At 38.4% G+C, this 13,189-nt stretch overlaps 1 protein-coding gene across 5 annotated transcripts in view; it reads right to left on the reverse strand.

The window, feature by feature from the left end:
- Positions 1-13,189, reverse strand: part of MYO16 (myosin XVI) — a 377,180-nt gene that overhangs the window by 146,298 nt on the left and 217,693 nt on the right. For all 5 annotated transcript variants that reach the window (XM_032100576.1, XM_032100572.1, XM_032100573.1 and 2 more), the window contains exons 14-15: positions 7,913-8,018; positions 5,906-6,023 (exon numbers count right to left, since the gene is read on the reverse strand). In XM_032100576.1, the coding sequence (XP_031956467.1) occupies positions 5,906-6,023; positions 7,913-8,018 (224 nt within the window). The remainder of the gene's footprint in view (positions 1-5,905; positions 6,024-7,912; positions 8,019-13,189) is intronic.

The raw sequence follows: 13,189 nt of genomic DNA on the forward strand, positions 1-13,189 counted from the left end.
ATATATAAAACCTAACTTCATTAAAATTGGTGGAACAAACATATTACCTTACTTACTGTTTTACATTACCATTAAAACTACTTAGTTTTAAAGATACTGATGTTGATTTGTACCAGTTGCTGTATTTGGCAAGAATTTCTGAGACAAGCTGTTAGTCATCTCACCAAAGTGTAGCCATCTGAGCACTGGCATCTATTCTAGCCTCCTTAACAGAAAGATGGAAGACAGATTCAAGACCTCTTGAAAGAAACACACTTGGAAGCATTTCTTCTTTCTCTGCTGGTAATCAAGAACATGGAAATTAACAGTTTAGATTAACCACCTAGCTTCTAGATGGCTACAAAGAGACAAATCCTCTGCAGAACTGGTTATCAACAAGCTCACTAACCTGAGCCTGGGGAAACATGGGCATCTCAGAAGGGCTATGACGACCTGGATAAATGAGAAGCCATGTGAATCAGCAGTCTGGGAAGGAGGTGAAGGAGGTTGAATATGAGTGAGATTTGCCTACAGAAATGCAGCTTACAGGATCATACATAACCTCCGGCCCACTAAGATTCTGAAAGATGCAAAGCACAGAAGCAAAGGAAATACTGAGCCCTCAGATCCATGCACCTCTTCACAAGATAACAGGCATTTTGGAGATATCCATGAAGAGACGGGGATATTCACCATTTTGGGCAGGCTACTCTTCAGCTCTCCCCTGAGAGTAGAACACCCCATGTTTCCAGATGCAAGAGACTAAGAGAACAAGGGAATGTCCAACTGTAGCTAGAGGTCAGGGCCTTTCTGGTCAGTAGGAACCTGATCCCAGTTCCCACTTACCCAACTGCTGGCATACTTTATCTTACCATTACTTAAATAGTAGCTGTGGTGCAAAGACCAGAAGCATGTCTCTTCACACACAACTGAGCACCTCCACCACATGGACACAGTCCATTTTGCTGCAGGTTTAGGCTTTTTAATGGCAGAGCTTTCACAGAGCCTTTGCAAGGATCCTCACCCTGGAAAGGACTGTTGAGTTTAGAGCATAAGGTGTACTTCTCAGCAATGGAGGAGCTATATTTTTGAAACCCTGTAAGCAGATGAGAATATTAAACTATAGCTTCCCATAGCCTGGTTTTCAACCAACTCATCCAGGACTCCTTTCTTTATGAACTGGAAGTAGCTCTTGAACATATAGTGACTGTAAACATTGGTGCGTGCATCCTGCAGCACAGCAAGTATATTTTCTAAATGCATATCACTCACGTCTTTTTAGAATTTTTCTTTTTTTTTAGTTTTTTAAGATGTCTGGGATTAAGGCGTTATTTTCAGAACCAGTTTTGGGCTCACAGGTGTTGCCCGATGCAAAGTGAAATTTGGTGAGTGAGAGTGTGTATCAGAGGCACGGTAGTTGCATTAGCCTAATGACTAGGCCAGCAGGCAGCATGTCATGTTCCTGCCACCATGCAGTTTCTAATGTCCACAATAGCTCATTCACTGCTAGGTTGGTTATTGCTATATCATCTGTATCTGTCTGGTCATTTTAATTTAAATTCCACCTATCTTCCCATCTTTTGAAGTTCTTTAAATTCCTGTCTATACTGTTGAAATAAACACAGCAAACCTGAGGTTACTTGAAACAGTATGTATGAGGGAACAAAACCTTTGAGAATACTGCTGAAAGACAGTGTAGACTGGAGGGAAATGAAATGGGTGAAACGTGAACATATTGTATTGAGAAAGGTCTCAGCAGCTAAATTATGTTCTTGAACTAAATATAACTATGCAGGGTCTCTCAAAGAACTACTCCGCACAGGCCAAACCATCCTGGACACATCTCAGTTAAGGAGTACAGAAGGTCAGCGGTACATTAGCCAGGGACATCCTCTATGCTTTCTTTACTTAACACCACAGACGTGGCCTGACATATGTGCTGGCAACAAAAATCATGCCTGGGATTCTGGAAAAGAGACAGTAGGACTGTCAGAGAGAGTTGTATGTCTGACTTGCTGAACCAAGGAGACATGATCTGGCCCGTTTAATCATCCTACAAAAGGTAGTAGTGAACTCCATTATGGAATCTGTATTATGAGAAATTGTATATCATCCATCTAATCCTCTGCTGCTACTCTACAGAAAAAACTAAAAAACCAAAACCTGTACTGGAAGTGAAAAGGCACACTTGGGAAATCATGTATGTTTCTGGCTCCAGTACCTTTGCAACACATTATAAATTGAAGCAATGCAATCAGGCAGACTGGCCCAGACACACACTTTCATCAGAATCAATCATTACCCGGCTGTCATTCCTACAGGGTAAAACAGAATAGATGAACCTGAAGGATGATGTCCATCTTTTATTGTGCTTGTAACTTATTTCTCAATAAAACTAATCTGACCATCAATTAATTTGAAAAGAGTCCACTTCAAATCTTTAATCACATTTTGTGCGCAATATTCTTCAATAAGGCTGTCATAACCACCACTTCAGGTGTTTTTAACATTCATTGATTAATAAAAGCAGGAAAAATGTTACCAAAGGTCATCTATCATTTAACTTTAATGCTGGGCAACATCACTTATTCAGATGACACAAATTAATTCAGCCCTTTCCAGGTACTTCAAGTCACCTGCACTTTAATAAGGCTAAATACATTTCATCACAACTAGCATCTCCTGCAGTTGGAAGAACTGTTAAGAAAAGCCAAGCTTCCAATCAACAAGAATCATACACAGCACATCTTAATGGTGCTAAAGGAGTCATAAAGAAAATTATCATGGTAGTACGCTTTTCTACAAAGTGAAGTAGGTTTGTTAATCTATGTGTGAAATAAAAGGGAGAAAATAATAGAGTTCCTAAGTGAAGTCTGTCATTTTTGCGCAGTGGAAATTGTGCTTCCAGGCACAAACAGATTTGTACTTCCTTTAACTGCTCACTTGATCTACTCAACAGCTCCACAGTCAGCAAACAGATTCTGTATTAAAAGTGGGGCCAGTGAAATCTGTCTTTCAGCTGTGCATTCTTAGAAACTACATTGCTCCTTCTCAAAAATCATGCTGTCCTAAACACAGCTATTGTTAAAGACAATAACATTTGTCAGTCCATTTCAATGCAACTTAAAAAAAAAAAAAATCAGTCTTTGCTTTTCAAAAAGTGAAGACTGAGAAAACCAATGCCTGAAAAGCAAGTCAGAAAATTTTGAGACTTTATTTTCTCTTCCTAAGCTTCTTTTTAAGTAATCTGAGGAAATTTATAGAGGCATTAATTTTCATCTTAGAAATGATATGAACTTACCTGAAGGACCATTCTGGGAAGAAAAAAAAAAAAAAAAAATCAGCCTTTTGCTACTATGCTGTAGGAATTCATCATTCTCTAGGAATGATATTAATTTTTTTTGCCAGAAGATCAATCTTTGAATTCTGAATTTATTTTAGAAACTTAATGAAATGGCTGGTCTGTAGTTTATTCTAAGTGTTTGTTCTAATATAAAACCTTTTACTACATAAAACCTCTTCAGATATCTGTACTGGCTTTGAGTAGAACCACACTAAAAGGCTCCATCCTTGTTTTCAAGACATCGTGGCAAAGATACAGTTTATGCTAAAGAATGAATCAAACCTAATATTGAAAATTATGGGGAACATTTCTGTTATTTAGGTATATTTTACTTTCTGCTAGAAGAATAATCCTTATGTGACAAAAGTCAGAGCATTTCCAGGGTCTAAAAGAACTTCAGCATGAACAAGAAGCTGTCACAAACTTCATCGGTGTCCACTGAAAACGCAAGGAGTGCCGTCTTGAGCTTGTCCTCCATAATAAAAGTGTACCCACGTACTTTGCACGTCCGTCCCTCAGCAAATTGTTCTGGATCTCCACCAGTAAGATCTGTCTTTGGAGGAGTTTAAACCACCTGCACCCTTTGATGGAGGCAGTCTAGTGTCACTTGGATTTTTGTTTACAAATCAAACAGATTTAGCCCTGTTAATATCAGTGAGTTATAAAATCACGGCTCAGCAAAATCAGGTGCTCTGCATATTTAAATTTTTAATTAATGTTTAAACAGTGCAGGACAGTAAATACTGCTGCAAATGATCTCGCAAAAAAATACAGAGAATCCCTGGGTGGAATTTAAACTTGCCAAACACAACATGCCTGATTCTTTTCTCATTTATGGGGGTCTAAATCTGGGACAATTTCACTCAGAAGTGATGTTTAGCAGTGGCCGAGAAAAGGCAACTTCTACTACACAAATCAAAGAGCAGGAAGAATTGCAAATTTCAGAAATATAGAACACACTTCTACTGCTGAAGTAAGGCTTGTCTCTCTTGACAGTAAATTATGTAACTTTTGGCTACCTTAGGTTTGGTAAGAATAATTGATACAATTCCTAAATAATTGGGGAATAGCAGGGTAAACAAGTAATTTTTTTCTATTTGTTAATGGACCTGACTACCCCTACATTTTCTCATTTAATGCCTGTGGCTTGAGAATGATAAAAACACAGAATTAGTGTACCAGAAAACTGACACAAGAACCTACTTAATTGATTCTGTCACAGGCAATGGCTATGAATTAAACTGGAAGTTCTGGGTAAAGCTGTTCATAAACCCACGCCCTGCAAACACAATATACTCAAATTAAAGATGTGCAATACAAAGGATTTATAAAATGTTGTCTTTGGGGATTGATCTTTATTTTTACAAACTCAACTGAGATGCTCTTCAGTCCATGCTAATGTATATATAATTTTGCTTTCCTCCCACAAGAGCTTATAAATGAAAAACAAAATCACAAGTTTTTAGTTTTGAATTTCCTTTACAATTATCCTGCATTCATTATAAAACAAACCAGAAAAAAGTGATAGTAATTTCCCATGCAGTAACATTTTCCCTGAAGAAACTATCATATTTTCTAGAGTATAGTGAACTGTAAGAAAATGTAATTCCCACTATGAAATATTCCCAAAGAATTTTTTTAGGAAATCCTTCAGAAAGCATAAACACATTTAAAATTATATAAAAAAGGGAGTAGATTTGGAAATGTTTATCTAATGGAACCTAATTTATTTGGAACAAAAGTGTGTCTTGCCATACAGCTTCTCCATCAAGGAAGAGCAGTGCAAGTCGAAAACTCTCTATGTGCAGTTATTTCTGCAGACATACCTTGCTTTGACACTGAGTAACTTTATGATGACCTGTGTGGACCAGAAATTAAAGCTCTCTCTGACTGCTTTTGAAGAGCAGAGTTTTCAGAATCAAACTGAAAGATTGCTCCATTTTCTTGTATTTCTTTTTATGTCGCACTAATGATTGCTTACAAGGGATTAGAGACTCACATTTACTCTGAAAACAAATTTCACACTATCTTGCCTCTAACAAGAATAAACATCAATATGATTCCTAGTTGTTTCAAAAGAAGTTCTAAGCTGTAATAAATTACCTCCGATTTCAGTATTACAGAATAAACTTGTTCATTTATTCTTCACTAAACAGATTATATTATCATGCAGTAATTTAAGGGATACTTAAAATACCCAACACAATATTAGGTAAAAGTGCACAACTCAATCCCTTTTTAACTCTTCATTCACAGCGTTGCACTACACAGCTCTCTCAGTTTGTTGATCTGTGAAATAAAGCGAAACATGATTTCCTGGAAAATATGAGGAGTCTGTGGTGTCAATTTGTTTCTTGTCCTTCCCTGCCACCTTGTGGTTGCTCAGAACAAGGCACTGCTCACGCCTGAGAAGTGATCAGTTCACACGCCATGAAACCTGTTCCTCTGACACTGCCTAATCCCCCGTGCCTCTTTCACAAACTTGGACAGCCCTTATTGTCCAATTCTGTGTACGGCACACTGGGATCTCTGATCTAACATTCTGTGCATGATATTAAAATAAACAAATTAAATGATACTTACCTGCAATTAATGTTTTTTTTCTCTCACAAAACTGTAGTTCAAAATACTTTATAAAACAGCTGGAAAAATCATTCAAGGGTGTTTTAGCATGTCCAAAGGCCTCCAAGATACAGTTTACCTGCAAAAATTAGTAAAGAAGCAATAAGAGAGGAAATAAATAGGAAGATATTTCAAGAAACATCAGTGAGGTTTGCTCGGGATTAATAAATGGGGAAAAAAAAGACGACCATTTTTCATCTTGGTACTTAAAAAAACCCTTGGCAGGTTTTTTTTCCAAAATAGAAATTAAAGTAAGACAGCTCAAAAAAAAAAAAAATTCAAAAAAAAGCAATGTCAGAATAGTGGAAGTTGTAAGTGAAAGGAGAAGACCGTCATTCACATGTGAGCTGCGTCCTTACCAGTAGTTTGGATATGAGTGACTGGAGTCATATTGCTGGAGCTGGCACACTTAGTAAAAATATTAGAATCTTTGAAGACATCTTATGATGTTAGTCAATACTAGCAGCCCAACAAAGGAATTTACAAGTTTTATATAATGTCAGAAATGGCATAAATTATTGATTTCAAATAGAATTACTTCAGGATTATACTAGCGAAAAACCTAGGAAAAAATAGATTCAGACATTTTTACGGCATGTCTCACAAATGCATATCCATGTTATGCTTTCATGGTCACAGCCATTGTATTTAGCTTTTTTGTGTATAGTTAGCTGCTCACACCCCTTGTACTCTGACAGGTTCCCTTCAGAACTTTCTTCTGTGCATCCTTAGAAGTTGATTTCAATGTGGTCCATGTACACTGTTGTTCTGACATCACCATTTTCATGAAACTGGATGACTTAGCTGGGGGAGGGGGGGGGTGAAGAAGTCTGTGGAGTGGCACAGATAACATGTGATTCAAACCACAAAGACAGAAGCTCTAAAAATCAAACCCTTCACAATTATTAATTAAACCAGCCATCTGTGCAGTAGGTGGCAGCAGAAAACTTGTCAGCCCTAGTTTAGGTTCCAATTCCACCCCAGTAGTGTTGTTTAGGATGTACTTGCTCTTTACACTAATTCAGCACCAGTGCAGCTTTATTAATTTAATGGTGCTATGCATAACTGCGGCAGGAATGAGTCCAGACTATTCTGTTCATTAAGGCACCTTAAAAGGCAAATAAATTAAAATCTCTTCTCTATTCACTATGGGTGAGATCTGATACATTTACCTTTACTATCTAAAGTCAGATATCCCATCTAAGCTAGTTGTAAAGGATCTTTCTATAACCAAAATTTGTGATAATTCTCTTCCACCTCCATTGATTAAGGTCCATTGATAGCTGTCTCTGACCTGAGATCTGGGATGAGAAGTTTCATCAGGAAAGGTAATTTTTTAAAAGAATTTGAATTGGCAATCCAGGATTTAGCATGATTTAAAATGTCAGTATGAACCTTTATAGGGAATTAAATATGGATATATGGAAATATATATTTTGGAAATTAAATATGACTGAACAAATATTCAGAACTCTTACCTGTTTCTTAAATATATTTAGTAGACAAATATTGAGCCATATAACTTTGTTCAATCCTTGCAGTTTTCCTGCAAGTTTACAGTTGCTGTCTTGCATACTGTTACTTCAGATGTCTCAACACTTATACCATCCACAAAAGCATCACCACACCATACAGGCAAATTTATTCATTTACTGAAAGCAATTAATGTTTAAGAAACAGTTCCTTATCACAGAAATGTCTCCTATTCACTGCACCACTGATTTTCAAAGTCACCAAAAAAGAGAAACAAAACTGCCTCCACTTTTGAGATTTCTCTTATCACATCAATGTGAGCGTAATCCCATTCCCATTCAGGGAGAAAAACTTCCTTTGACTTCAAAGGTGAAAACAAAGCATTTATGAATTTCTACAGAGCAGATGCCTTTTTCTGTACAGTTCAAATATCTCTGCCTATCCAAGAAGCCAAGGTTTTGCTTCATTCCACTCAGTGATCAGAATGATACTTACATGTTTTATCTTCGTATCAAAGGTATTTCTGCTGCAGCTGGCTCTGCAAGTGAGGTGTTTCACTATCTGTTTGCAGGCTTCAGTCTTCCCAGAACCACTTTCTCCACTGCAACATGACAGGCAAGGAAGAAAGGGAGGAATCATTGTTAGTTTCACAATTGAAACGTTATTTATATTCTCTGCTAGCTTTGTTTGAATGGATTTAAGGTACCTCCATCAAACTTTCATTTCAAATAACAGAAGGTTTATGGATGACAAATTAAGAACAGAACACAGGAGATAGACTGACTGTCTATGTTCATGAGGGCTGTCAGAGCTGTCAAGAGACATTGTCTTGTACCACTAGTCAAGCCAATCAAATCCAATGCTTTCAAGCTTTTTTGAAGGTATTTATAGCACAGATTTTATGTTTTCCTTTATCTTTTGTCCGGCAAAGGAGCTCACTTATGCTGCCTGGTTCTCTTTGCAGATGGGAAAATTACTGCTGTGGTAATGATGGGGAATCAGAAGAAATGGAAAGTGAAGAATACAATAGGAAGAAGGGAAAGAAAATAAAAAAGGAACAGTAGGGAGAAGGAAAAGCTTATTGATTTTATAACCTGCTCAGTTTCTGAAATACACTCTGACTTTAGTGATTCTGTCTGGATCATTGTGATTTCTTGTTTGTGATGTGGAATAAATATCCGAAAGAATGAGAATCTCTGACAGGCAAAGTGACTAAAGTAAATAAGGCAAAAGGAAATAGAATGACATAGGTGGAAAGAAACAATAGAAAACTGGTGGGATGGAGGAAGGAAGAAAAATCAGCAGGTGCATTTTAAGCATGAAGCAGGAAGGAAAAGGAAAAAAGAGATGGAAAGGATTAAGTTAGTGAAGTCTGATTAAAAAATTAGGCAAGAATTTCTTACTTGAATTATAAGATGATGTTTTCTTTACAGACAACTGAACCAAATAAAATGTAATTTGATGCTTCTCCTTCATTTATTCACTTGATCAAATTTAAAAGGCTGTTTATACAACAGCCACTTAGATTTTTCACAAGTACAATGGATGTGATGGCTGGTCAATCTGTTATCTGCATATTTTAGTTTCTGAAAATGAGAAGGCAGCAAAATACAGTAGCTGTCTCGCTATTCCTTTATCTATTCAAATATCACTTCAAAGGAGAAATCAATTAAAAAGGAAGAAACAAAAGAGGGAAGGACAAAAAAGAGCTCCATACTTGAATAGCAATGCACCATTTAATCTCATTCAACTCTCATGGGACATACATGCAGCTTGGTGAATATCTTATTGTTTGCCTGGCAAACTTTAGTCTTACGTGACATGACAGATCTTGTCATTACTATATGGGATATGTCAAACTGCTTTTGTCTATGTTTTCCATGTTTCTATATCTATCAAGGTGGAGGCTGACACTGGACTTCAAACTCCTACTGGCATCAGTAGGAGGTTTATGGTCCAAGACTGCAATGGTTTACAATCTGCCAACATGTTGATGTATCTGATGAAATTCAGCTGTGGGTCCTGAGGGAGCTGGCAGATGAAGTTATTAAGCCACTATCCATCATTTTTGAAAAATTGTGGCAGTCAGGTGAAGTCCCTGCTCTCTAGAAAAAGGAAAATATTAACATCCATTTAAAAAAGAAAAAAAGTAGAAGACAGGCAACTATAGACCAATCAGTCTCTATTCTATGCCAGGGCTACGGTGTTGGTGGACAGGGGCAGAGCAACTCACATTGTCTGCCTGAACTTACGTAGTGTTTGACACTGTCCTGCACAACATCCTTGTCTCTAAATTAGAGATTTGATGGATGGACCATTTGGTGGATAAAGAACTGACTGGATCATCACACAGAAAAAGTGGTGTTCAACATCTCGTTGTCCATGTGGAGACCAGAGATGAGTGGTGTCCCTCAGGGGTAGGAACTGGGGCGGATATTGCTGAACATCTTTGTCAGTGACATGGACAGTGGGATCAAGTGCTCCAGTTTGCTGATGACACCAAGCTGTGGGGTGACACTTTATGCTGGGAAGGGATACCATCCAGAGACCTTGACATGTTTGAGAGGTGGGCTGATGCAAACCTCATTAAATTCAACAAAGCGAAGTGCAAGGTCCTGCACCTGGGTCGTGGCAACCCCAGACACACCTACAGGCTGGGCAGAGAAGTGACAGAGAGCAGCCCTGAGCAGAAAGACTTGACAGCAATGGTCAATGAAAAATTCACCATGAGCCAGCAGTGTGTGCTCACAGACCAGAAAGCCAAGATAATCCTGGGCTATATCCAAAGCAGTATAGCCAGCTGGTTGAAGGAGCCAATTTTCCTCCTGTACTCCATTCTTGTGAGTACTGCATCCAGCTCTGGTGTCCCCAGCATAAGAAGGACATTGAATTGTTGGAGCAACTCCAGGGGAGGGTCACAAAGTTGATAAGAGCATCTCCCTATGGAGACAGGCTGAGAAAGTTGGGGCTGTTCAGCCTGGAGAAGAGAAGTTTGTGTGGAGACCTCATAGCAACCTTCCAGCACCTGAAGGAGGCCTACAGGGAAGCCACAGTGGGACTCTTTGTCAGGAACTGTAGTGACAGAAAAAGGAGTAATGATACAAACTGAAAGAGGGGAAGTTTAGGTAAGATATTAGCAAGAAATCTTGTACCGTGAGGGGAGTGAGACACTGGAACAGGTTGCCCAGGGAGGTTATGGGTTCCCCATCCCTGGAGGTGTTCAAAGCCAGGTTGGATAAGGCCTTGAGAAACCTGGTCTAGTGGGAGGTGGGAGGCCCATGGCAGCAGAGGTTGGGACTAGACCACCTTTAAGGTCCATTCCAACCTCTTCACATTCTATGATTCTATGTTATGTGAAGATCTAAACTAGGAGGTCACAAAGCCATGTTTAAACCAGGTCTAAGAGTAAATGGAATTGTGTAATGTCAAGATGGTCACTGTCGCAACTAATATGAAATTAGCAACTCTCCAGAAACGACAAGGTTCTCCTTAAGGGCACTATCCCTTGGTCAGATTTTCGGCTTCTGACTCTGAAAGAGTTTCAAAAGTCAGACGGTACTTGATGTCACCCTACAAAATATGCATCTCTGCCCATGTAATGATGACTTCACTCTCCAAACACTAATTGTACCATTCTGCCTCTATTCTTAAGATCCAGCATTAGCCTTTATAATGGCAATCTCCAGATTCCATGTTTCTTTGCCTGTTGTCACTAACAGGAACCGAGAAAAATTGAAACAGGACACTAGTCCTCCCTTACAGACAGGATATTCCTCCCTTACAGACGTTTCACAATATTAGAAATAACAGATCTTATACTGTATTATCCAGAAGTGTGGAGATACTTACAGCTTTTTACCAGCTAGGCTCGTAGTTCAATGCCTTAGAAAGCCTCGGGCAGCCTAGAGAGGTAGCACGGGCAATCCAGCATTTCAGTAGCTCTAAAAGCGGTAAGTGTATTAGCTGCAAAGCTGATACCACCAGCAGAAGCAAAGAGGGAGAAATATAGCTCCCAGCTTGCCTAATTTCCTGCAATTAGAAGCTTTCAAAAGAAACAGACAAACCAGGCCAAAACCAGCCACTGTAACAGAAAGTTTTTCCAGGTTTCAAAAATCTTTCTCACAACTGGAGAAATTGAGGGTGGGGAGAAGGGATGCTAAAATAAAAGTTGATGTGCCTCTGTTTTCAAGAATTACAAAGCAGGCATGCAACTTAAAATTAAAACCAGAAAAAATTACTTCTTAAACAAAGAAACTGGAGTGTTCACCATGAGTTTCCCCACTTAAGCATTTATTTGCTTCACTTTTAACATAAAGCTATGTGTTGTTTTTGACTGCAAGACAAATGTGGCCCAGCTAACACGACCATGCAAGCAAGCAAAAGTGGACAGTTTCTGTACATTTTTGAATATTTCTTCTCAAGATTCATGTTTTCTGAACATTGCAGGAACTCAGCTGCAAAGATATGACATGCTCGGCTCAACTGTTCATTTTACAGTCCTGCCACGGGAGGTTGTTGATCAAAATGATTGCTACATTACTGTTCAGGGCTACAAAATTCACTAGAATGTGGTTGCTGAAAGAGAGACACAACATGACTTAGTTGTTCTGTACATTTCAATGGTATATTCACTTTCAGTGAAATACAGATTGAACCGCTGAGAAAAAAATGCTATGTTAGGAAAAGTTTTAATTGTTGATACCATTATTTGGAACATTTGAGGCAATTTAACAATGGAAAAGTAATTTGGTACCTTGTACCAGATCTTGTTTATTCCATTTCATTTGAGGTTGAATAAAATTTTTTGTAATGTCAGTATTTTTGCCCTAGAAATTCAATGCTGCTTAGAGAACAACTCCTGTTTTCTCTTTTAAATAAGTGTTTCATCACTATATTTTTCCAAATGCGATTTACAATATGAATGTTGGTTTCTTATTACTTTTGTTTGGATTGACTTATCAAGGAGTAGAGTAAGTTAGCAACAAAGCAGAAAAGCATTCTTCTGCACTAAAACTTCCTTAGAAGGCGATACGGAACGGACAAAGAAGGCTTATTTCACGTATAAAAAAAGGTTAAATTAGAAACAGCGTACTCCAAAGGAAAGGAAAATAAACAGAGAATTTGAAACCCTATTCTCACATAGGGCTTTAGGCAAGTTCCATGAAGTTTTCTCACTTTATTCCTTCTTTGGCTTTCCAGCTTTTTTTTATAACTACCTGATGGAGGGCCTGTTCCCTACTATTTCTTCATGAATATTTTGTTAATACAACCTTAATTACAGGTCTAATCTTTCTGTCTTCAAATATTATGAATAATTTAAAAAATAAGTTCTATTTTGACATAAAAAATTAAAATCTTAATTTGTTAGGAAAAAGTCCAATTGAAAGTGTGAAAATACAAAGCCATGTGAAGCAAAGAACACAAGACATAATACACCCAGGAGGAACTAAAGAACCTACACCCATCAAATCCATGGCATTTGGATTATCATACAACTCTTTTGCTTTCTTGTGCCAGTCTAGCTGGGCTGCTAGTGACACCCACGCTGGAGAGCTCCATGTGGAACATGTGCTTGCTGGACATCCACGTGAACGGCCTGGCTGTGAAGAGCTGTGGCTGGAGTTCCAACTCCCTTCGTGGTGACTCCCAAACCCACAAAGCCTGTGTGAACACCCCAGCTCTGAGACCACCACAGCAGTTGGTCCCCACCGGGTTAAAAAGTTATTGGATGGAGAGGGACTTAGGCAGACAGAACCATCACATGGAAGTAGT

Source organism: Corvus moneduloides, chromosome 2 (assembly GCF_009650955.1).
Source record: "Corvus moneduloides isolate bCorMon1 chromosome 2, bCorMon1.pri, whole genome shotgun sequence".
NCBI classification, from domain to species: domain Eukaryota; kingdom Metazoa; phylum Chordata; class Aves; order Passeriformes; family Corvidae; genus Corvus; species Corvus moneduloides.